This window comes from Puma concolor, chromosome B4 (genome assembly GCF_028749965.1).
Source record: "Puma concolor isolate L17-30 chromosome B4, mPumCon1.1.hap2, whole genome shotgun sequence".
NCBI lineage: Eukaryota > Metazoa > Chordata > Mammalia > Carnivora > Felidae > Puma > Puma concolor.
Window position 1 is genome coordinate 131,142,143 of NC_141673.1, and position 25,139 is coordinate 131,167,281.

The 25,139-nt window shown below is 43.5% G+C and overlaps 1 protein-coding gene across 7 annotated transcripts in view; it reads right to left on the reverse strand.

Annotated features, from left to right (window-relative positions):
* Positions 1 to 23,957, reverse strand: part of MCM10 (minichromosome maintenance 10 replication initiation factor) — a 110,761-nt gene extending 86,804 nt beyond the window's left edge. For 6 of the 7 annotated variants that reach the window (XM_086714913.1, XM_086714916.1, XM_086714917.1 and 3 more), the window contains exons 1-14: positions 23,889 to 23,957; positions 22,091 to 22,177; positions 17,906 to 18,247; positions 16,981 to 17,085; positions 16,265 to 16,402; positions 13,443 to 13,614; positions 11,660 to 11,825; positions 9,032 to 9,199; positions 7,739 to 7,855; positions 5,013 to 5,212; positions 3,607 to 3,707; positions 2,461 to 2,571; positions 2,259 to 2,376; positions 825 to 1,053 (exon numbers count right to left, since the gene is read on the reverse strand). In XM_086714913.1, the coding sequence (XP_086571039.1) occupies positions 825 to 1,053; positions 2,259 to 2,376; positions 2,461 to 2,571; positions 3,607 to 3,707; positions 5,013 to 5,212; positions 7,739 to 7,855; positions 9,032 to 9,199; positions 11,660 to 11,825; positions 13,443 to 13,614; positions 16,265 to 16,402; positions 16,981 to 17,085; positions 17,906 to 18,247; positions 22,091 to 22,097 (1,974 nt within the window). In that variant the 5' untranslated portion in view covers positions 22,098 to 22,177; positions 23,889 to 23,957. The remainder of the gene's footprint in view (positions 1 to 824; positions 1,054 to 2,258; positions 2,377 to 2,460; positions 2,572 to 3,606; positions 3,708 to 5,012; positions 5,213 to 7,738; positions 7,856 to 9,031; positions 9,200 to 11,659; positions 11,826 to 13,442; positions 13,615 to 16,264; positions 16,403 to 16,980; positions 17,086 to 17,905; positions 18,248 to 22,090; positions 22,178 to 23,888) is intronic. The other variant, XM_086714915.1, reaches the window with a different exon arrangement.
* Positions 23,958 to 25,139: the final 1,182 nt, after the last annotated feature.

A 25,139-nucleotide genomic window follows, 5' to 3' on the forward strand; every position in this document is an offset into this window, starting at 1 on the left:
GTTCATGGGATCAAGTCCCGTGTCGGGCTCTGCACTGACAGTACGGAGCCTGCTTAGGATTCTCTCTCCCGCTCTCTCCCTGCCCCTCCCCTGTTCACGCTTTCTCTCAAAATAAATAACAACAAAAAAAGAATCAGAATTAGGATAGAATTTTAGCTCTGCCACTTACTAGTTTGTAACCTTACGCAAATTAACGTCTCAGCCTTTATAACATGGAAATGTTTCCCTAGGCTGTGTGGACAGAATGAGAGAATGCATGCAAAGCATGAACCTATACATAGAACATGGCATGTGTGCGTCGCTGACAGGTACATGCACAATTGTTATCATTATTATTACTGCAGGTACAGCTTTGGCTTATAACTAGCTTTTGCCCTTCATGTGGTATAGCTACTAACTAGAACAAAGAGAAGACAGGCTCCAGATGGGGCTCAGGGTGACTCAGGAAGTGGAGAGGTGGGGTTCTGAGCACTCTCGACTCCTACATCGATCAGAGTGACTGAGCTCTTGCGTAAGAGTTCTTTTAAAGAAGGATTCTTCAAACCACCATTTTACAGTCTTGCCTCAGTAATTCCTAGTTTGTCTCTCTCAGGCCAGTGTTTACGCAATGTCTTTTAGCCGTGTAAGGAATAGCGCTGAGAACGGGTTAACGTTAAATTAATGGCATTATGTTGATACCATCGTCACTTAAAATTCCTTTGACTCTGATTGTCATGATCAATAAAAAGCTATTACTCTTTCCTGGTCATAGATGTATAAAGTCTGCAACTCCAGTCATGTCCTACAGAATGCAAATTCAAATGGTGAAAAAAGATGTCACTTACCTTTTTGGCTTCTGCTAAAGCACTCAGTTTTGGTCTTGGTGGCGGGGACTCATCAAAAAATAGAACATCATCTCCTTCTGAGATGCCTCGCCCAAGCTTGGGCATCGGTGTGGCTGGTGTTCCTTCCAGGCTGGGGAACTCAGCCCCCATTTGTGGAGACCGAGAAGGGGCCCGTTGAGAAGTGGGTGGCACAGCCAGGCTTTCGACCCCACTTGAGCTTTGGAGAAATCTTTAAAGAAATATGCAGTCACACAATGTGCAGACTGGCAGACCGCAGGCAGGGGAGCAGCTGGTAAGTAGCTGTTTGTAAAATAACTCCCCTCCTTTGTCAGTAATTCAGATTAGCACACAGGAAGAAAAACGTTGGCTTTACTAACTCTGGTTTAATTGATTTTTCATAGAATACGACCACTGTTTTACCAATTTAGAACTGATTACTATTTTTGCCAACGAGCTTTCTAGCAAGTGCCTCTACAGAATGCAGCCTTGCAGGTGAGATGTGGGCCACCCAGGCGCCCCAACGGTAATACCTTTAAAAGGACAGCGCTCCCTATTTCACACAAGGCCACGACTCCCATGTATCTATTTAGCTCGTGTGTATGTAGCTACATGATGCATGCATCTAAAGATATCAAACTCACCTGCCTGAGGCCAAATGATTGCTCGGATTTTTCCAAAGAATTTCCTCTGGACTTTCCTGTTCATTAAACCACTGCCTTTCAGTGGCCCAGATTTGGGACAGTGTAATGGTTCAAACTAGAGCAGAACAGGTGTGAGTCCAAACCTGGCTCCATCAACCACCTGCTCTCTGGCGCTCAGTTGTATCACTCACAAAATGAGGATAAGAGCACCTCACAGATCATGGTAAAGGCCGCGTGAGACACTGTATTTATGCAGGACACAGCATGGCACTCCATACCCACCGAGCATCTGTGAACCTCGCTCTTATCACTGTTCTGAGAACTTGAGTTCAAGATCCTTTGACGTGTTCACCTTCTGTACCCATTTCTACTTGCTTTTGCCTCTAAAAGGACGCCACTTCCCCTGACTCATTTTCATCATTTACCTGAACAACTGCAAAATTTACTCACTGGCTTTGCCTGTACTTACGACACTAATTGTGGCAAAACTAAAGAATGAGAGACAGGGAACACGTTGCCCTGCACAAAACCCTCTGCAAGTGTTTCTTTCTCTTCTTCTTGGGATGGTAATTACTATAACCTGTGCCACCTAGTCTCAGATTCTCTGCATGAGTCAGAAATCTAGAACTTAAAATGTTTTCTTCTTAGGTTAGGTTAAAATTGTTTTTAAACTTTCAAACTTAAAAAAAGGTAGCTAACCATCCAAAACCTGAAAGCACACGTTGGAAATCTATTAAGACACTCTGAGAATCCCTGAGATATCTAAACAGAGCATTAAACCTATCCTTCTTACCGTTTCTGTATTTCTTCTGATCTCTTTTTCCTCATCTCCAGCATGTGCTGTTTCTGCTGCTTCAAGAGGGCTGACGCCGAGACAGACTGGAAAGCGGGTTTCAGGCTCCCCGTCAGCCCTAAAACACAAGCCATAGGCTGAGGCGCTCCGAGGGGCCGTGGGGATGCAGTGTGGGCACCAGAGAGGGGAAGGCTGACTCTACCTGATGACCTGGCTTTGGCTAAATGTTGTTTCAAGTTTCTGGCTCCAAATGTAGGCAAGTCCATCAGTTCCCTGAATTCCTCAGAGCAAGACAAGCTTTTCTGATGTATTCCTGGAATATACAAACATCAGCTTTAGAGGACTCTAGTTCAGACAGTTTGAGATCAAGTGATGTCACTTTCTTTGTCCTTTTTTTTACAGTAGGCTCCACGCTCAACGTGGGGCTTGAACTCACAACCCTGAGGTCAAGAGTGCTGTGCTCTACCGAAAGAGCCAGCTGGGTGCCCCTTGTGATATCGCTTTTTAAACTCCAGATTCACAACTCAGTTGTTTGTAAATGAAGTAGGTGGAATGCCAAAAGAAAAAAGAATCCTTAGTCTCTAATATGAGACTAGTAGGACTTTGAGGACAGAACAGATAAATCTTATTTCTAGTGATGATTAGAACACCAGTGTCTGTGGGCTCATTTCATACATAACATCTGGCACATGCACGATGGGTATGGTCTGTGCTGGGCCCTCACCACTGTTAGGAACAAAGCCCCAAGTGAGAAGGGCAGAGATGCCATTCTTTGACTTAAGACTTGTTTTTTTTTTTGTTTTTTTTTTTAATTTTTTTTCAACGTTTATTTATTTTTGGGACAGAGAGAGACAGAAAATGAACGGGGGAGGGGCAGAGAGAGAGGGAGACACAGAATCGGAAACAGGCTCCAGGCTCTGAGCCATCAGCCCAGAGCTCGACGCGGGGCTCGAACTCACGGACCGCGAGATCGTGACCTGGCTGAAGTCGGACGCTTAACCGACTGCGCCACCCAGGCGCCCCTTAAGACTTGTTTTAATGAAAAGGTAACTGATGGGTTTGAGCAGGAACCGGATACTATAGATTCTAATGCTGGACATTAGGAGTTAGACCAGACACATCAAGAAAATTTACAAAGCATACCAAGCAAAGACTCAGCCACGATAATATGCTGCTTTTTTTTTAAGATGCTGCCAGCCACGCCTGATTCCTTTGGCTTAGGCCACATCACTCAGTACAGTGATGAGGGAGTATTTTTAACTTAGGGTATGGGCCAAGACCATTTTCAATCCTAAAGACGAGATATTTAAACTGCAGAAAGAAATACAGCATCGAGAAAGCAAGTTACCAAGCTTTTGTTGGGCCTCCTGAATGATCAAGTCTGTCCCCTTGACGACCATATTAGTCAGAGTGGTTTGAATCTTCTTTTTAGGAGCAACAGCAGCTGCACTGAAATGACAAGGGTCACCCCCAAAAGGTAAGTCATGACACTTCAATGTTTTGATGAGGTAAGGGCACAGCTGTGTTCATTTATTACAAGCTGCCAGAAGTTTGTCACAGAACTAAGGAAACTTTCCTAATACTGTGGTCCTACAGTGCAGCAGGTGAATGTATTACATCAGGCAATCTGCAACTCTGGGTGAGGTCTTTCTGGACAAGCAACATGGCAAAAGAAGTAAACAATATGCCAATACTTTCATCAAGTAGTCTGGGAATTAATCTTAAAATGATTGAGGACTTTGCAAAAACTCAGAATCTTAACAGGATAAAATATTGTTTGTAATGTTAAAAGTTGGAAACTCCATTAATGTTTATCCACAGGGAACCGTGTTGTCACAGAGTCACCTAAAAGCATACTAAGTAGACACTAAAAATAATGCTGTAAGTGTATATTCGATAAGGAAAGGGTTAATTATTTTATGTAGGGAAAAAAGTTACTAAGTATAGGTCCATTTTGATCTCATTTTATATTACTAGAAATTTATACATATGGGGCTCCTTTGGGCTGTGCTGTATGCACATTTTTCATAACACAGCGGTATTGCTTTTTGCAGTTTGGAAAAATACAGAAATTATTTTAAATCTTAAAAACGTGCTTGATGTGATAAGCTAGGCAGGACGTGAGAGTCCTCTTGCCCAATTTCTGTTAGACTGGGAAGAAAATCTGTTTTGTTCTTGGACCAATGGTAGCTCCCTTGTGCCAGGTCCCCACCTGTCCTCATACGTGCTTCCTACAATACTGTGACAGTGCCACTGATCACCTAGTTTAGGGACTCTATAGAGGGCCTGTGCTCCCCAGAAGAGAGGCCGTGGATGTTTGCCTTGGCAGCACTCCACTCCTAAGGCTTGACTGCTACTGATTCACGGAGTTAAATGTGGATTCCAAGAGGTTTACGAGCTCACGGTAAAGGTCATGAGGGAAATGACTTAAAGGAGGCCAACACTATGATTAACATAGTTCCAGCAGCCATACAATCGCCCCTGACAAAGTTGCACTATGACATCAGAAGCCAAAGGAGAAGTGTGGGCTCCGAGGTAAAGACCATCATGACACGACTAATTTCTCGCCCCGTGTTCTCCTCTCTACCTGGGCATAAAGGAGGTCCTCGTCTACCCTGTTCCGGGCAGTGAGCTATGAAAGATAAAGGCTGTCCAAGTCTCCCAGGACTATTACAGAACAGGACAACCACTGGGATTCTTCTAAGGAGACAAGCAAGATCCCTGTCGCAAAAGACGCCCTGGAGAATGTCTTACATGGAGGCCGCGTACGATGCAGAAGAAACTCCTCCGTAGTAAAAACCATCCTGACACAGCCGTTCTCTCAGGCCGGTGCCTTTGCGGGCAAACTTCTTTGGAATTCGTCCTCCGGAGAAGGTTGACTGCAGTTCAGCTCGCCTGGCGCTGAGCTTCTTGTACTGGGTCTGGATGTGGTACTGGCAGTACTCACAGTCGTTCTGCAAAGGGCAGAGCAGCGGCATCAGGATTAGGGACACACATGGGGGGACAGCATCAATAAACACTGGTCCTTTTGCTCAGCTTCGAGGGGCACTACTCTTTTTTTTTTTGAAGTCTATTTATGTATTTTGAGAGAGAGAAAGAACACAAACGGAGGAGGGGCAGAGAGAGAACCCCAAACAGGCTCTGTGCTGCCAGCGCAGAGCCCAATACGGGGCTTGAACTCATGAAACCAGGAAATCATGACCTGAGCCGAAACCAAGAGTCAGACACTTAACCGACTGAGCGCCCCCCACAGGCACCTTTGTGGGGCACTATTCTAGGTGCAGAATCCCCCTTTTGACCTCCAAGCCCATTCTTAAAGGGGAGGTATACACAGACTTACTGGAATTACACTTAAAAGCTCTAGTCACATGAAAGAAAAAGTGATACTGTTCACCCCATATGCCCTCTTTCTAAAATGGAAGGAACATTAGCTTCCAGAATGAACCTCAAGAACGTTATGCTAAGTGAAAGAAGTCAGACACAAGAGGCCATATTACCAGTAGATGGAGGTGAGGGGGTAGGGAAGAGGTTCCTTAATGAGTATGGGGTGTTTCTGTGGGGAATGAAAAGGTTCTGAAACTAGAGAGCGGCTGGTTGCACAAGAGTAAACATGATGGGTATCACCAAAGTGTACATTGTAAAATGGTTAACTGCAGATTGTGTGAATTCTACCTCAATGTGCACTGATACAAGAATACACCAACGTCAGCATCTAGTGAAAGTTTTCTATTCCTCTGGCTGCCTCTTGGACTAATGATACTCCTTCAACGAAGGGAAAAAAAGGAAAGCAATGTGCTAACGTTCTACAGGGTGAGCCCTTAGGTGTGGGGACAGTGGGGTTTTGATGATTGTGTTCCTCTGTGGAGACCTGTGAGACACTTCACTCGGAGACTTCTTTTTCCAACTCCTTACCTCCTGCTACTCCCTGCTCAGCAGGTGATCTGTTAGGCAGGAATGAGGCAACTAACGGAGATGAAACTTGCCATTTAATCCTTTCAGAGAGCTCTAAGTAGCCCCACTTCACCCCCACGAGGATGGCCGTCACCAGAGACCAATAAAGACAGGTGCTGATCGGGACGTGGAGAAAATGCAGCCCTCCTTGCTGCTGGTGAGAATGTAAAAGCCACCTTGGAAACCAGTCTGGCAGTTCCTCAAAAGCCGAAACACGGGGGTTACCATTCGACGCAGAAATTCCAGGTATATACCCAAGGAAACTGAAAACATACATCTGCACAGTAACTGCTACATGAATGCTTGTAGCTGCAGTATTCCTAACACGCCCCACTGAATGATGAACAAAACTGATACATCCACACGACACAGTATTATCCAACCACAAAAAGAGAATGAGGCAGTGACACCTGCTATAACATGAATGAATCCTGGAAACATGATGCTAAGTAAAAGAAGCTAGACACAAAAGGCATATTGTATAATTCTATTAGTAAAATGTCCAGAAGAGGCAAATCCAGAGAGAGAAAGTAGAGTAGTGCTTACCAGGGACTGAGGGAAGAGGGTCATGGGGACTGACTGCTAATTAGTATGGTTTTGTTTTGTTTTGTTTTTTTCTGGGAGGGGGAACAGTACTGAAAATGTTCTGAAATCACATAGTGCTGATGGTTGCACAACTCAGTATTACAACTACTCAACTGTCCACTTTGAAAGGGTGAATTGCATGGTATGTGAATTGTATCTCAAGTTATCATAATTACTATTTTTTTAAAAGCTCTAAAAAAAATACAGGGTGCCTGGAGGGCTCAGTTGGTTAGGCATCCAACTCTTGATTTCAGCTCAGGTCATGACCTTGGTCACGAGATCAAGCCCGTGTTAGGCTCCATGCTGAGCGTGGAGCCTGCTTGGGACTCTCTCTCTTGCCCCTCTCCCCTGCTTGCACACACGTTCTTTCTCAAAATAAACAAACATGGGGCGCCTGGGTGGCTCAGTCGGTCAAGCATCTGACTTCGGCTCATGTCATCTCACAATTCATGGGTTCAGGCCCCACATCGGGCTCTGTGCTGACAGCTCGGAGCGTGGAGCCTGCTTCAGATTCTGTCTTTCTCTCTCTCAAAAATAAATAAACATTAAAAAAAATTTTAAATAAACAAACATTGGGGGGAAAATGCTCTAAGAAAATAAATGTTGGAGTTAACAGACTAAAATAAGGTTTTTAGTGTATTTTATCATAGTGTTTGATCTCTGGCACTACTCAGAATTGAGGGCAACTAAAATTCCGCCTTCCTCATACCTCCTAGTCAGTTGGCAATAAAACAGCACTTTCCTTCCTAACAGTTCAATCCTTCCTGCATCCTTAGTTTTTTAAACTGGCAGTTATTAGCCACACACTGAATTGTCTTACTTTGGTGCTTCCTGTTACGTAGGAAACTCAGTTCCAAGTTGGCCGTTACTGCTACGCTATCTACAATCTACTCCTATTAGCTCCTGTCTTTAGCGGAAACCACCCCAACAGAACTGAAACCAACCAAATTAACAGTCTGTGTACATGGCTGTCCATTCTTCTTCTTTGCTTTACAGGTTCCCAGGTCAAGAGCTTCACCCATGATTAAGATCTTCTGAGGATGATCAACAGACAAACACACCTGCAGAGAAGACACACGGTGGGACTTAAAAGTGAACAAAGGCATGGTCTTTCATCAGCAAGAATGAGTAAGAGGCTGGTTGGCAGGAGTTAGCAAGGCGCTAGCAGTCTATAGGAATTGGAAGCCAGGACCCGAAAAAACAGCTGTAGGCATGGGAGGTAGAGAAGACACGTTCACTTCTCTATGCAGTAGCCATTATCACCATCTTTGCTGCAGAATCCGGGTTTCTTATGGGCTAGCCAACGCTCAGCCTTAGATGATGGATCCTGTTTATTTTCCCAGCATCCCCTGCAGCTAGTGATGGTCATGTGACTACGTTCCGTACAAGAGACTGAGGCAGGAGTTCCGGACCAAAGCAGACAGAGTGGGGCTGGTTCACTTCCTGCCTTCAAAGGCGATGTGAGGGCGAGAACTTCAAAGCCATCCAGGGACCAAGAGGAGAAGGCTGAGAGGCTCACAGACACTGACTGACGTGACTACATTGCCTATGTCGGGCTTATTTATTATGTGAGAAAAACAAACCCCACTGTTTACCATTAAAAGAAATGGTAGGGAAGTTTTTGTTACTTGTAGCCAAATACTTCTGAACCAACAGATGAAGATTTGTTGCCATTCTCTGGTGAAAGGAAAGAAGTAACTTTGCCTCTCACTCTCTGGTATTATATTAAAGATAATATGTAGTAACAACAAAATGATGCTTCTTGCCGGTCAGGTGGAGAGAAGGTCTGCTCCTGTTCACAGGAGATCTCGGTTTGCTCTCCTGCTGCTTGAGAAGATGACCTCACTGATTCTGAGCTGCAGCTACAGCTGTACTAATGAATGGAGCCAAGTCCCCTCCCCTATAAAATCCTGCCTTCTTGATGCAGCCACTGAAATCTATGGGAGAGATCTAGGGGATCTGAACATAATAATTCAAAAACACTCCAGGAATCTTGAAACTAATTTGGAAAGATAAGATTTAAATTATGAAACACTTAAGAGTAGGTAGAAATTCAGAATATTGGTGGGTAAAGAACAAAAAACCAGATGAGGGGAACATAAAAGTATGACTCAATATGCAGGGGTGGACCAGTCACAAAATGTTTCTCATAAAACTTGGCTAAGCTGCAAAGACCAAAAAAAAAAACAACAAAAACGAAACAACAAAGAAAGAAAACCATGGAAACAGATTTTTACCTCCTCAGAACCATCCCTGGGCTTCATGGGGTTCGCGTTGAGCAACCCTATGACAGTACCCTGTTCAGTCTTCCAGAGTTGTTTGTGAACTTCTCCAAACAAGAACAACGACACGTACCGCGTCAGGTCACGGAGATCATTCAGTCGCCAGATACTAAATGTTTTCCCCTGGAACAAATATTTATTCTTATTTTTACTAAAAAATTTTTTGAAAAAATTTAACGTTCTATTTATTTTTGAGACAGAACACGAGTGGGGGGAGGAGGGGCAGAGAGAGAGGGAGACGCAGAATCCGCCAAGTAGGCATCAGGCTCCGAGCTGTGAGCACAGAGCCCGATGCTGGGCTCAAACCCCTGGGGCACGAGATCATGACGTGAGCCGAAGTCGGAAGCTCAACTGATTGAACCATCCAGGCGCCCCTTATTTTTACTAAGTTTTGCACAACGGGCTATACTGTCTCCATGTAGAAGTGCTCTATTGTGGAAAAATATATAAATATATCCACCCTGAATATATAATCCTGAGAATGTCTGCTAATTATAAATTAATCCTCTCTCTAGGCTTTAGTATTTATTACCTCTCTTTCATTTTTTTTAAATGTTTATTTTCGAGAGAGAGAGATAGAATATGAGCAGGGGAGGTACAGAGAAAGAGGGACACACAGAATCTGAAGAAAGCTCCAGAATCTGAGCTATCAGCACAGAGCCTGACACAGGGCTTGAACTCATGAACTATGAGATCATGACCTGAGTTGATGTCAGATGCTTAACTGACTGAGCCACCCAGGTGCCCCTGTTCTCATTTTAGAAATGGAAGGTGAAGTCAGGCAAGCCAATGGCCCATGTGTTAGTGAAGCCTCTAGTCCTCAGGTCTAAGTACTCAATGGGATAGTACCGCCTTTCTAACTACACACACAGTGTTAAAAGGACCACTGCAAGTAGTGGCACTACCATTTAAAAACTTACTGATGGGGCGCCTGGGTGGCGCAGTCGGTTAAGTGTCCGACTTCAGCCAGGTCACGATCTTGCGGTCCGTGAGTTTGAGCCCCGCGTCGGGCTCTGGGCTGATGGCTCAGAGCCTGGAGCCTGTTTCTGATTCTGTGTCTCCCTCTCTCTCTGCCCCTCCCCCGTTCATGCTCTGTCTCTCTCTGTCCCAAAAAAATAAACGTTAAAAAAAATAATAATAATAAAAAAATAAAAACTTAGTGGATCTACTATTTATCACTGATGATATTATTAACAAGAATAAAGAAGTATCAGCTCTATGCTATTAAAATCTTTGCCTAGTTTAGAAGAAAAACAAAAGCCTCATTTAATGACAACTGGCTATGTTTAATGGTCAAATTTCAAAAGCATTATCATGGATCTGAAGAAATGTAACTCAAAATGCTGACTGTATCAACAACTTCCACTTTCACAGATTTTTTTTTAAAACAAAATAATTTCAATACACAATCCAGCTATTTCACAGAGGCAACCCAGAGTGGGTGTGGTTATAGGTTATGGTGAGCCACTGACTGGATTTGAGTGTTCTATTTTCCCATGGATTTTTTTTTTTTTTCAACGTTTATTTATTTTTGGGACAGAGAGAGACAGAGCGTGAACAGGGGAGGGGCAGAGAGAGAGAGGGAGACACAGAATCGGAAACAGGCTCCAGGCTCTGAGCCATCAGCCCAGAGCCCGACGCGGGGCTCGAACCCACGGACCGCGAGATCGTGACCTGGCTGAAGTCGGACGCTCAACCGACTGCGCCACCCAGGCGCCCCTTCCCATGGATTTGTACAATGCCTTTCAATGTCATCATAGCCACTTATGACACAATTCAGAACCTAATCAAATGAACCAGACGTGTTCACGTTCAACTTGACAGTAATAGGGCTAGAGAAGGACTCACTAATCTGAAAGTCAACTCGTTGTTGAGGAGGCCAGGCCTTGTAGAAAAATCCAAGGTTGTCCAAGATCTCAATTAAGAGAAAGAAATCAGTAATGACCATGATCATAGTATCTTGAGAGGTGGAAGAGAATTCTGATAGAATCAAAAGCCAGTTCCTTCCTTTAAAAAATAAGCACATGGAAGTCCTCAAAGATTAAAGGTAAACCTAAGTTCACATAGTTAAAGGGAGAATGAGGCTTAGAACCCAGATCTTGTGACTCGCCATGCCACAAGATAATCTTGTTACGCCTCAGTCAACTGTGATTTTAGAACTTGTTAGATTTCTTGTAATATTCACTGTGCTCACAAGGACGGCAATTTCAGAATTTCTGCAGTTGCCCTCTTACTTCCAGTCAGGCTGTCCAGAGAGTCTGTGCTCAGCCTCTCCTCCATAAGCAGGAGGACACCGTCACTGGGGCAACCCACATGTACCACAAAAACAATGACAAGTGAGATGCAGCAAAAACAATACAATGAAAAGCCCAAGGACCCTCTACAACCAGATCTTCTATAAGTAGGGCATTCTCCACATACACCCCTCTCAGACAGCAATCCAACAAAGGTGAGGCAATCTGGGAACTTATGAGCAGCTATTTCAAAATGAAATACTGATGGGCTTGGGCTAGAAAAATCAAGAACATGAGTCCCCACTGTTAGTTTGTGATTGAGCAGCTAAGAAATCAGTAAGATGCTTACACTATTACAACTCTGTGGAGTGATTTTCTTCAATATAACCCCAAAAGTCACCCAGTCTATTTCTTCCAGCTTCTCACTTGCCATCTTTTCCTTGAGCTGAGAAAGTCTGATCAGTTTTCGGCCAATCATTTTCTTGTTCATCTCTGTGGAGGACACTCGAGGCCGCCTGGGTCAAGACACCAGCAATTATTAGATTATTATTCTAATAAGAGATTCCCTGGCACTGTAGCAGTTTGGTAAGAAGAGATGCTATGGACAGAGATCTACCCTGAAGTCTCGGCTCTCAGGGAGGTTTAGTTATGTAGTATGGGCAAAGCAAAGATGGTTTGTTTTTTTAAGTAGGCACCATGTGTGACACAGGGCTCCACCTCACGACCCCAAAATCGAGAGTCGCTTGCTCTTCCAACTGAGCCAGCCAGGCGCCCCCAAGGCAAAGATTTTTATGGCAGATAAATAAAAATAAGATAATTCTTAAAGCCAGGTTTGTGCTTCCTTCGATAGAAAAGTGGAGCTTATATAGAAAACGAAAGATCATACACTCTTTTTCTTATACATTATAATGTATGTTACAATATTCTTTTAAAAGTGATCTCTAAGTTTAATACAAAATCATAAGTTGAGATTACAAAATAAGATATTAAAATTTCATCAACATTTTCAGAGAACAATAAACCAAGGCTTCGATTAATATATTCTTATTCCTAATGAGACTCCAACAACTGTGTGATCCCCTAAATCTGCAGGCCACTCAGGAGCTCTGGCTGAGTAGTTCTGACTTTGTCTACCCACTTCAATTTACGAGCACAGTGCACTCACACTCGCAACATCTTCATCTGTGGGGGATTTCAACCAAGAACTTGTTGCAGTGGACAGGATCATCTTGGTAGGGGGACGTATACCTTGGAAAAAACCTTGCAGCGCCCTCAGTGAGAACCACAGCTTTTACTGTATTCCATGCCACATGTCCCAGGTGTCATTAAAACACTGAGTACTTTCTTCCGATTTTGGAGAGTATGGAGTCTTTAAATACACATCTACGGTGCGGTGGCACCTACCTGCCTCCCCGCCACCGCTCAGTAACGTGTAATTTAAGATCTTAGCAGTTTTAGTTTAGATTGACAAGGGTTAGGTGTTCTAGGATAGCACCTAGCTACTCAGATGGACTGTACTAAAAGCAATCTGGTCTCAGCGTAAGGATTATTGCCCTGCCCTGGGCTTCGACAGAAGTGTTTGTGGAGCTGCAATGGACTAGTGATGGGGGGCACAGAAGACTTAAAAGTCCAGGCTCTGAACTGAACTGATCCTGGGATTTATTCCTATTTTAACAGAGAATCTTAATCTCCCCACACAACCGAAGCGAAGGACATAAACGTGCCTTGAAAGTTATTAGAAAGAAAAAGAGTGCAGGTATTTTTCTTAACATTAATTACAAGATACTACGATCCCGGTTAAACTGTGAACACCTTTATGTATTTAAAAATAGTCTCTATCACTGTTTCTGATTATGTACACTATTATTTATTTGCCCATTTCCTTTTTACAGATGCATTATCTTTTACTCACCATGTAAACATAAAAAATCTTCTTTAAACATTTCACATGCCAACTGTACTGTACGTTATGGTTATTTTTACTGCCAAGTTTTGCCAAGTTCAAGAGCTGTTGTTGTTAAGTGGATCTGCTGTACAAATACATTGTTTGTAGAAGGCTCAGTCCTCGGGAAGGAGGACAAGGCATCTAGTGGGGCAGGAGAACAGAGTGAGAGGCCTTTACAGTTACTGACCTGAGTCTCAGGCCCGAGAAGGCTTCCACAGAGATCACGGTTTGCGGTTCTCCAGAACTCCTGGGGGTCCCTGCGCTGTGATCTCTGGTCAACCCACTAGGTTTGTTTCCAGGAGTAGTTCGGAGTGGTTGGGAAAGTGTACTTGTCGTCCCTGAAGACGAACTTTTGGGCTCTAAAAAATTAACATAAAAATTAAGTGAAAGGAAAATCACACCAACCCCTACAAAATTTGTTTTTATAGAATTCTTTTTAAATCAATATGCAATAACCAAATTTTGAGAGAACAAAGGAAGCCCACAAGACCATTGCTGTACTACCCTCCAAATCTCTGCAGTGCAGTCTGAAAGAACTTCCTGGGACCATGGAAATGTTTTATACCCATGCTGTCTGGTATGGTGGCCACAAGCCACATGTGGCCATAAGTACTTAAAATTGATTAGTGCTTCTAAAGAAATGAATGTCTAATTTTACTTAAACTAATATAAATGTAAATAATCACACGTGGCTAGTGGTGGCTATAGTACAGTGCAGCTCTGAAACAGAGTTCCTTTGTGCAATGACATTGAGCATTCCCTATACACAGAGCACTGTGGTAGATTGCATAAGGGAGTAAGAGCCCTCCTTCAGGGATCAATGATTAGTGATTTGTGTACAGATCAACTTTCTACCTGAAGAAAATGTGAAGTTAACTCCCTTTTGTTTCTGGTTTCATCTCATTCCATTTGGTTCCATTTCATTTTATTTACAGGGTGGGGCAGGCGGATCTAGGGGGACCAGGGTATTCTACTGACTTGCTTGCATTAAACATCCCTGATGTGGTTACTATTCTTATTTTAGAAGCATTTGATAATGTTCCTGAAGGTCAGAAAACTTGGATATTTTTCCTTAATACAATTTCACTCTCTCTTAAATAAGACTGTGTTGTTTACCCTCAAACAAGACTTTGGATCAGCGCTCCCAAGCTAGGAAGCAGGGCAACCCAAGAACTTGAGAATCTCTAGAAAGCATGCCCATGCCCCACGCCCTCAAAACTGAACTTTGGACACCGCCTAATGACATAGTAATGTTAAAGATCCTAAAGGGATGGATGCCATTCATAAGCGGATACAAGGAATACATAATTTTTGTTAAATAAATATGAACATGCAGGGCTGCTATTCCCTACTACAGAGTCATATGCCACTGCTGTTCTAAAGGGCCTTTTTGAACATACATGGTGAATAGCATGCTGCTTACTCTGAGCTATGTTATCCAGACCATTCTGTCTTAGATCTTCCAAAGAATTATTTTTTTTAATATTTAAATATACTTCTTTGAATTTTATTTTATTTTTTAATTTACATCCATGTTAGTTCACATATAGTGCAACAATGATTTCAGGAGTAGATTCCTTAGTGCCCCTTACCCATTTAGCCCATCCCCCCTCCTAAAACCCCTCTAGTAACCCTCTGTTTGTTCTCTATACTTGAGAGTCCCTTATGTTTTGTTCCCCTCCCTGTTTTTATATTATTTTTATTGTCCTTCCCTTATGTTCATCTGTTTTGTATCTTAAATTCCTCATATGAGTAAAGTCATGTGATATTTGTCTTTCTCTAATTAAATATTTTTTAATGTTTATTTTTTTTTAACTTTTTTTCTTTAATCTTTATTTCTGAGAGACAGACAGAGTGCAAGCAGGGGAGGGACACAGAGACAGGGAGGCACAGAATCTGAAGCAGGCTCCAGGCTCTGGGCTGTCAGCACAGAGCCCAACGCAGGGCTTGAACTCACAAGCCGTGAGATTATGACCTGAGCCGAAGTTGGATGCCCAACAGACTGAGCCACCCAGGCACCCCTAATATTTATTTTTAAGAGAGACAGAGAGCGCACATGTGAGCAGGGGAGGGGCAGAGAGAGGGAGACAGAGGATCTAAAGTGGGCTCTGCGCTGACAGCAGAGAGCCTGATGTGAGGCTCGAACTCACAAACCGTGAGATCATGACCTGAGCTGAAGCTGGACGCTTAACTGCCTGAGCCACCCAGGAGGCCCGAGATCTTCCAAAGAATTATTACCATGTGCAAACTGAGGCAGTGCAATAAAATCAATACATAGTGCTTATGAATATTTTTCAGTTTAATTCTACGTGCTTATATGTGGGCTGAACTAGAACAGTGTTTGAATATACATCTCTACTCCTGGCGAAGAAGTCTTTTCTAAAGAATGGACCCTCTGCTTTAATACAACCTCACTTCAAATAAAACCTGGCCATTAAAAGGAATCTGTGCCTTGAACTCACAAGCCTGAAGACTCAATCTCTGGATTGCACAAGAACTCAATCCAGTGGTTATACTTGCTACAATTCAACTACAGGACTGTAGAGCTTCAAAAACATTTAATTCGTTGTTTTAGTAAATACCTACTCTGCACCTGAGGGCTTTCTGGGCACTTTAAGATGCAGAGGAAGATTACAAAATAGAGCATATGGCTCTCACTCCCAAACAAACTTACTTTTCTCAATGGGCAGTTAAGACAGACCCCCAGCTGTCCCCTGCAGGTATGACAGTGCTGAACTGAATTTTAAACAGAGCCAGACTGGGGCGCCTGGGTGGCTCAGTCGGTTAAGCAGCCGACTTCGGCTCAGGTCATGATCTTGCAGTCCGTGAGTTCGAGCCCCGTGTCGGACTCTGTGCTGACAGCTCAGAGCCTGGGGCCTATTTCAGATTCTGTGTCTCCCTCTTCCTGACCCTCCCCCGTTCATGCTTTGTCTCTCTCTGTCTCAAAAATAAATAAACGTTAAACAGAGCCAGAGTAGCGAAAAACCAGGCAGGCCTTGAGTACTGTACCTGCAGGTGAAACCTTCGGAGTCCGAGCCACCCGCTTGGTTTTCGGTAGAGCAGGGACATCAAGCTCTGCAGCGAAGCACGTTGACTCCTGAATTCTCTGAACTTTCTTCTCCTTTAGAGGGGGACGTGGGGACTTAGCTATGTTATTAAAAGGAAAGAAATTAACAAAGAAAATTTAGAAAGGAACTCAAAGGCTATTTTACCAGCAGCTGAATGCAGAAGTAATGCTATAATTTTTCTTTCTCTTTTTTAAATATTTATTTTTGAGAAAAAGAGAGAAAGTATGCATGTGTGCGAGCACGAGCAGGGGAGGGGCAAGGAGGGGGGGAGAAAGGGGGATAAAGAGGGAGAGAGGGAGGGGGGAGGGAGAGGGAGAGAGAGGGTAGAGAGAGGAAGAGAGAGGGAGAGAGAGGAAGAGAGAGGGAGAGGGAAGGAGGGAGGGAGGGAGGGAGGGGGAGAGGGGGAGAGGGGGAGAGAGAGAGAGAGAGAGAGAGAGAGAGAGAGAGAGAGAGGGAGAGAGAGAGAAAATATGAATCCCAAGCAGGCTCAGCGCTGTCAGTGCAGAACTTGATGCAGGGCTTAAACTCACAGCCCATAAGATCATGACCTGAGCTGAAATCAAGAGGTGCATGCTTTACCCACTGAGCCACCCAGGTGCCCCTATAATTTCTCACTAACAGAGATGCACGTTTTTCCTAGAATTACAGTCTGATTACCAGGAGATTTATGCAGAAGGGCTGGACTTGCAGGCTGTGTAATTGTTGCTATTTTTAGCTGTTCTTGTAAGGATTTCATCTGCTCTTGCAACTTCTTTAATTCATCTAGGAAAGAAAAGTATATTGACTTAAGACCCAGAGCAGAAGAAATATCATACATGGCAAAAATGCTGGAATTACTTTTGGTGTCTACTCCCTCACCCTGAAATGCCAAGAGCCATAATATAATCACATACTGAGAACTCACCATTAACTTTTGCACTAAGAGGTCCCTTAGAGAAATAAACTTTGTATTTTCAGTAATCAAGTCTCTAATACCTAAGCTAGTCGTGAATTTGTTCTACTGACAAATATCACAGATACATATCCCCAGTTAACAAGTTTTTAGGAATCAAGAAAAGTGATTAGTATTTCATAAACTGAATACCGTAATATAATAAATGCTGGTTCTTGCATTAGAAGAAACAGCAAACCACTGAATTTTATTATAATATATAATAAAATATATTATAAGAGACAATATATATAAGAATATATGAGACAATGCCACGAATAAGAAAAGGGCACTCCACAAAGCTTCCGTTCAGAAATGGTCTCCTGCCCAAAAATAATGTGGAGAAGCCTGCCATCTTGTCCCTGGCTCCCCATGCATATGAGTCTCTGGGTAAGATTTTTCTGTAACAGGCACGAAAGACGTTAGAGCCATTCTGGGAGGGACTAAATTACAGCTGGCCTCTGCATGCTGAAATGCTGGCTGTGAATGTCTCCTCTACTAACTCCCACGATTTCTTTCTTTCTTTTTTTTTTTTTTTTTTTTTGCCAAGTCATGTATCTCCACTCTTGACTCAGCAGCTATTTTGATGAAAACTGTCAGGTTCCATCTAGTCTACCATGAAGAGATTAGAAAAGCAAGTAGTTAGGGCACCTTGCAACTCTTGATTACTTTTCCCTTGACTTGGAGCAGGAGCAGTGGGGACACTGTTTTTAGTTGACTGTGGTGTGGGAACTTCTTCTTCATCTGTTAAGTCCCCCATATCTCCAAAGAGAGTGGCCAGATTTTCCTTTCGGTCCTCAGTCTCTCCCACTTCTCCATCAGCAGGCTCCTCTGAGTAAGATTCACCGTCATCATCTGCATCAAAGAGCTCATCAAATGCATCAGGTTCACGATCTTCCTGGGTCAAGCGGTGACTCTCTTCTGAATTACAGTCCAGGGCTAACTCATTCTCCTCCAGCAATGCAGTCAGCAGAGACAAATCATCTTCCTCCCCTGGGGAAAAAGACAAAGGACAGAAAGTGAACCTACCTGAGAAAAACTGCTAATGACAAGCAGTTAATTAAAACACTCAACATTAATAAGGCAGTTAAAATGGCTCACCATTTTGCCTGGTAAATTGTTGATCTTCTGTCCACCTTTCCTCTTCCCAAGTGCTTATAGGGCACTGGGTGAAGGAGAAAGGGGCCAACACCTGCACAGTGACCACACCGGGCCGTTCACTGGGCTGATCTTTCTCCCTGTGCTACTTCAGCTAGTGAGATAACTAGCTGCATACCAACTTCCATGAAATCCAACCCATAAGGGAATAACTCAAAAATACACTAAACATGCATTTAGGCTTTAATTGAGGGATAAAAAAATTTCAAATGTAGAAAAGGTACAAACAACCATATAAAAAGTACTTATATTTCATCAACCAGAATGAGTCATTTATGTTTGCTTCTTGCCTTTACGTTAGATAAGTAAACTTAAAAAAAAAAAGTTTAGGGGCGCCTGGGTGGCGCAGTCGGTTAAGCGTCCGACTTCAGCCAGGTCACGATCTCGCGGTCCGTGAGTTCGAGCCCCGCGTCGGGCTCTGGGCTGATGGCTCAGAGCCTGGAGCCTGTTTCCGATTCTGTGTCTCCCTCTCTCTCTGCCCCTCCTCCGTTCATGCTCTGTCTCTCTCTGTCCCAAAAATAAATAAACGTTGAAAAAAAAAAAAAAATAAAAAAAAAAAAAGTTTATAGTTTATCATGCCAAATCTTTTTTTCAATGTGTATATGGTTTTTTTTATATGCATATATGAATTTTTTTATCGTGCCAAATCTTATCACAATTCCTAACCACTGCCTCCACACCCTACTGCAAGAAGTATCCTAATTTTGGTATATCAGTCTAGTCCATTTTTCAAAATTTTAATATAAATACATAAGTATTCATAATCCATACAGAGTATTTGGTTGATTTATAATATTTTCGGGACACCTGGGTGGCTCAGTTGGTTAAGTGTCTTACTTCAACTCAGGTCATGATCTCACGGTCTGTGAGTTCGAACCTGGTATCAGGCTCTGTGCTGACAGCTCAGAGCCTGGAGCTTGCTTGAGTTCTGTGTTTCCCTCTCTCTGTCCCTCCCTCACTCATGCTCTGTCTCTGTCTCTCTCTCAAAAATGAACAAACAGTAAAAAATAAAATACTTTCATAAATTGTTGCACACTGTAGGTATTCCTCTGTATCCTGGTTTAATTCAACATTGCAGGTTAAGACCGACCTGAATCAAAACATACAGTTCTAGTTTCTTTCAATGGCTATATGGTAATTCTTTTCCAATTCTTTCCCACCACAAACTATGCAGCAACCATGACGATGTCTTGCATACGTGTGACAGTTTCCCAGGAATACCTAGCACGAGTGGAATTGTTGCGCTGCTGGGTGCACATTTTCCGACTTGCCCAGATACGGCCAAACCTGCTCCCAAAGTGATTACTCACTAGCACTATGCCAGTGCCACTTCTCCCTAACACCTCACCAATATCTGATGTCACTTTAAGTTTTTTTGCTAGTCTGATGGAGGATTTTAAAAGGCATCTCAGTGTTCTGATTTGCATTTCCAGAGAAATCTCATGAGGTAAAGAATTGTTTACATTTATTGGCCCTTAGGATTTCTTCTTTCTTTCTTTCTTTCTTTCTTTCTCCTTTCTTTTTCTTTTGGTGCCCATTTTTTCCCCGTTTGGGTATTAATTCTTTATAAAGTCTGAGCCATTTTAAGACATTAAGGATATTTCATGCACTGTGCCCCCCTTCACCTGAAAGACAAGAGTTAAAGTCCAGAGACATCAAGGGTCTGTTCAGGACCATATGGCAACACAGGTCAGCACAGGAGCCTGGCTTAGGATGGAGATCTCTAGGCCAGCAACCCAATATTCTTTGCACCGCTCTACACTCTCTTACCAGATGGAAAAGAGCCAACGCACAAACTCATGGGCTAGAATCTGATGAAAGGGTCTAAGGCTTAAAGTTAGATAATGATCTGCTGGAATTTCTTGCTCAATAATCCCTGCAAAACTGGAGGGCACAGCAAGAAGAGGTGACCTGGCTCCCTGTGCTCTGGGTGAGACTGCCACATTCCCTCAAGGGAGCCAAGAGGCCTTCCTCTCTCCTGTTCTTAGCTGCTGAAGAGAGCACACTTCAGGAAGAGGCTTTGGTTCACACCACTCATAGTTGATGATAAATGTTGCCCAGAGCTAATCTGTGATGCCTCCCAGCCCGGTTCAACTCAGTCACCACCAATAATCCTGTCTTCATGTTATGCTGACCCAACCTCCCTGCTTCATTTATACACTGAACCCTCTTCCTCTCAACCCCCCAATGATGTCAGCCTATAATCATCAGCTCTCCTCCCCACATCACCCATGATTCCCTGTCTTCTGGAGCATTCCCATCAGCATATGAATTCTTTCTAGTGTCTTCCATCATACCAACCAACTACCTGATTATCTTCCTACTTATTTGTTCTTATCTTGCTCTCTGTACTAGAATGGAAGCAGGAATGTTGTGCAACCGTGTTTCTCTAGACCAGATTTCGTCCACACTGGACCAAACTGTTAGCACTGTGCCAACCAAATGAATGTTTATTAGATAACAACAGTTTCTTAGAGGACACATACCCATTCACCACTTATTTTCATAACTATCTCATAGCAAATAATTATACTTTATATTATATTAACCGCCCTGAAGGTAATTTGATGATTTCAGGAAACAGGACGCTATTATTATACCAAAGGTATAATCAATGTCACGTGTTATCACAGTGTGAAGAATTTCAATAATATTTGGTTCTACTTTTTTGAAAAAGGAAGAGAGTAATAAACTTGGATTTAAAACCAAAATCTAGGGGCGCCTGGGTGGCTCAGTTGGTTGAGCAGCCGACTTCGGCTCAGGTCACGATCTCGCAGTCCGTGAGTTCGAGCCCCGCATCAGGCTCTGTGCTGACAGCTCGGAGCCTGGAGCCTGTTTCGGATTCTGTGTCTCCCTCTCTCTGACCCTCCCCCGTTCATGCTGTCTCTCTCTGTCTCAAAAATAAATAAACGTTAAAAAAAAAATTTAAAACAAACAAACAAAAAAAAAACACCAAAATCTAGTTTCAGATAATGAGCTCATTATGTAACCAGAAAAATAATGCATTTTATTTGTCAGCATCTCTTTACAGCCAGCACAATCACTGCTAAGCTACTCCCAGGCTAAGCTCTGTTAATCAGAGTAGCCTCTTTTTATTAGGTAAATATTGTGCATACACCTCTGCAAAATAAAATGAGAAAGGACTACAAGAATTTAACTCACAGCTACACTGAAGCGACTTCAACATTAACTGTGAACTCTGAAGTCAGGCTGCCTGGGTTCAAATCCCTACTGTGGCAGTTTCACCTGGGACAAATTACTAAACATCTGTCTCCTGGTGTAAAAAATATGGCTGCTCATAGGGCACCTGGGTGGCTCATTCGGTTGAGTGTCCGACTTCGGCTCAGGTCATGATATCATTGTTCACGAGTTCAAGCCCCACATCGGCCTCTGTGCTACAGCTCAGAGCCTGGAGCTTGCTTTGGATTCTGTGTCTCCCTCTCTCCTTGCTCCTCTCCTGCTCACAATCTGTCCTCTGTTCTCTCTCTCAAAAATAAACATTAAAAAACAAATAACATTCTCTGATTGAAGTGAGATCTTTTCTGAACCACTCAGACAATACTTGAGGGTGAGGTAGCCATTTTCACTATTCTGCAAGTAGGATAAATAACAAGTCCATGGACAAAAGGGTGGTTTTCCATGAAACACACATAATTTGAGACAGCTGTCAGAACTTACCATCCATGCTGTCAAGAGAACAGTTGTGATAGAGAACTTCAAAGGAGAATCCAGTGCCCAGGAGATGGCAGGAATGTCGAATCTCGGCTATGAAATCAACATTAGAAAAGTCACCCTTGATTGTTCTCGCTTTCTCACATCCCATATATAAAGAATCAGGGATCTCACAAATCCTACAGGGTTGAGGCTGAGGATTCGTCCAAAATCTGACTATTTCTACCCCCCCCACCCACCCCTTTTATCTTGTCTTCAAACTATGGTGTAGAAACTCAGTTGAGCTCTGGAGCAGTTTGCTGGGTACTAGAGCACATGGATGAGACTGACTGTGAACAAGTATTATTGAGAATGGCCTAAATATTAGGGCTATTATCCCATGTTATTTACTGTGACACATTTGATGGCTCCCTTATCCACAGCAATCTAGTGTGTGGCTCTACTTAGTTGCAACCTTCGTCACATCAGGATTTCAATTCAATACTACTTAGCAAAACGCAGAGGCGGCAGAGCTAATTAGGGTAGATTCATGTTATTGTGTGCACTTTCCTTTTTTTCCTTTAAATGATTTTAGTGACTGCAAGAAAAAAGCTCAACCGATTTTGTCTAGGCTCTTATTCAATGAATATAAGCTTCTATAGCTGGCTTTGGGAAGTGCAAGGTCAAGTATTAATTACGATGCTTTCTTTTTATTTATTCGACAAATACTTCCATGGACCTATTGTGTGCTCCCCACTGTGTTGTCTCCTGGGAAATCTGCTGGATTGTAAGCTTGTTGAAGGGTAGCAAACGGTCTCACTCACCTCTATAACCAACCGCCCTTCCCACTCCCCCCCCTTCATACTCTACCTCACCCTCACAACCAGGACCTCCCAACAACTATCGGTTCTATCTCCAAAACAGTGCTCAATCTTTTGTCTGAACCATGAGCTTCCTGTATCGGTCTCTGTGTCTCTGTAATCTCATTTCCATACAGCAGCCACAGTAGTCTTTTCTTTCCTTAGTAATTTCTGAGGAATATAAGCCAGATGGTAGTATTCTCTTAACTAAAATTCTTTAACAATTTTTCATTACCATCAGAACAAAATTCAAAAGTCTGTGAGTTAAGTGGATACTCTCTCTCTTGCCTACTTCTACTCAGACTAGCCTGCCTACAACTTCTTGAACACAGAGAGTGCTCTCAGGCCTCACGCTCTTTGGAAAGTGCTCCCCTAGCTCCTTCTCACTCTTCAGTTTCCCCTTAAGCATGGAGTGTTCCGAGCCTTCCAGACCACCCTATCTGACCGGCTCCGCGGCGCCCGCCCAAACCTCATCCTTTTCGTGACTTCACTGCACTTTCCACTGTGGTGTGCGTGTTATCTGTTATTCTCTTTAGATTCTAAGCTTCACGGGGGGATAAGTAATGTGTGTTTGGAGGCCTGCACATGGCACACACTCAGTAACTTCAAGCAAATCACGAATTGAAAACAAAAAATAAAAAAAATAAAAGTCCCCACGGCATGTATTTTAAAAGGTTACTTGAGAAAGAACCCAAACCTGGTCCCTTAAGCAGAGAGGATGGCCCGACGCCTGGTACCTCCTTGGTGCCTTTAAGGCGCCCCTACCTTTCGGTCGCTCTGCACCCAGAGCCCACCCGGCCGCGCGGACACCGCGCTCGCCCGATTCCAGTTCTCCCTCACCTGATCGCCTCGGGCTCCGCGCTTCTCGGCCTCGGAGCTCTCCAAACTCTCCCGCAGACCCGCATGGCGGGCCCCCTACCTCACCCCCGGGTGACCACCCACACACCCAAACCCCAGCTGCTTACCCTACTCGGCACCCCTTCCAGACCTACAGCCAGACCCGCCAAAATTCCAACTTGGCTCCACCCCCCCCGTCTGACGCCAGACGCACGCCGACTTAGGGCCGCGCTGATTGGCTACGTCACTTTCTTGGCGACAACTATCTGGCAGAGATGGTAAAAGGCCCATCTTGCATAGAGCGATCTGATTGGCTCACGTGACCGGGCGCCCTCTTTGTTGGGGGCAAGAAGACTTCCGGTCGGTGACGTCCTGCGCTCCTTTAGATAAAGTGGTGTTGCGGTGCCTCCCAGCGCTTGGAAGTTTAAGTGTTCCTGTAGGGTGTTTTTACAGGAGGTCGGAACAGAATTCCAGACACTCTCCCGGACTGTCATCCACTCCTTTCCACGAAGCCAGGCGGAAGGTAACGCTTGAGGCCGAGAGGCCTGCACAGAGACGCTTAAACCGGAAGCACATTGCAAACGTTTCTCCTGCCCTCACAAATGTCCTGTGGTAGGACTGATCCTAGAGAAGTCTGACTGAACGTGCTGGATGATTATTTAACAACCCCTTGTGTTCCACTGAGATGATTGGACTCAAAATCAAAACTCTGGTTCGCTTTGAACTCTGCCTGGCCTTGGGGAACTAACTTCTCCCTTTGGGCTTCTGCTTCACCATCTGTGAAATGAGACCTAAAGTCTAGGGGACATTCTTTGAGGCAGTGGAAACGACATTTTCCAGAGGATTTCGTGATCCAGAGAATTGGAGAATTGTAACTTGTGTCGGACTAACTTGTTAGGAGTTCGTATTTTTCACAGAACATTTTTTAGTAAAATTCAGATTTGGGGGGGGGGGGGATTTACATTCTAAAAATGGTGTTTGTACATAATTCTGAGAACTGCCCTTTCTAAATGCACAATTCTATTTAGCTTATACATAATTTAAAAGAATTCAAAGCAGAAGAGTTTTTGATGGAGCAAATGACCATTTTAAGTCTTTTCCCCCTCTCACAGGCACTATTCAGGCCCTGCATTCCCACCCTCCCACCCCGCGCCAATTATTTCATATAAGATGGTATTTCTCTATCCATTGTGTTTGCCTTCGTTTTCATAAAAACTAAAATCAGCTTTAGGATGATGAAAATAAACAGCCCAGATGCCATCTACATTGATTTTTTGGGTGTGTCCTAATGAAGTATTAATGCTCCTTATTATCTGAGCTTATTATATTGACCCAGGAATGGAAATAATAACCACTTTTGAGAGCTGCTAGTGTTGAAA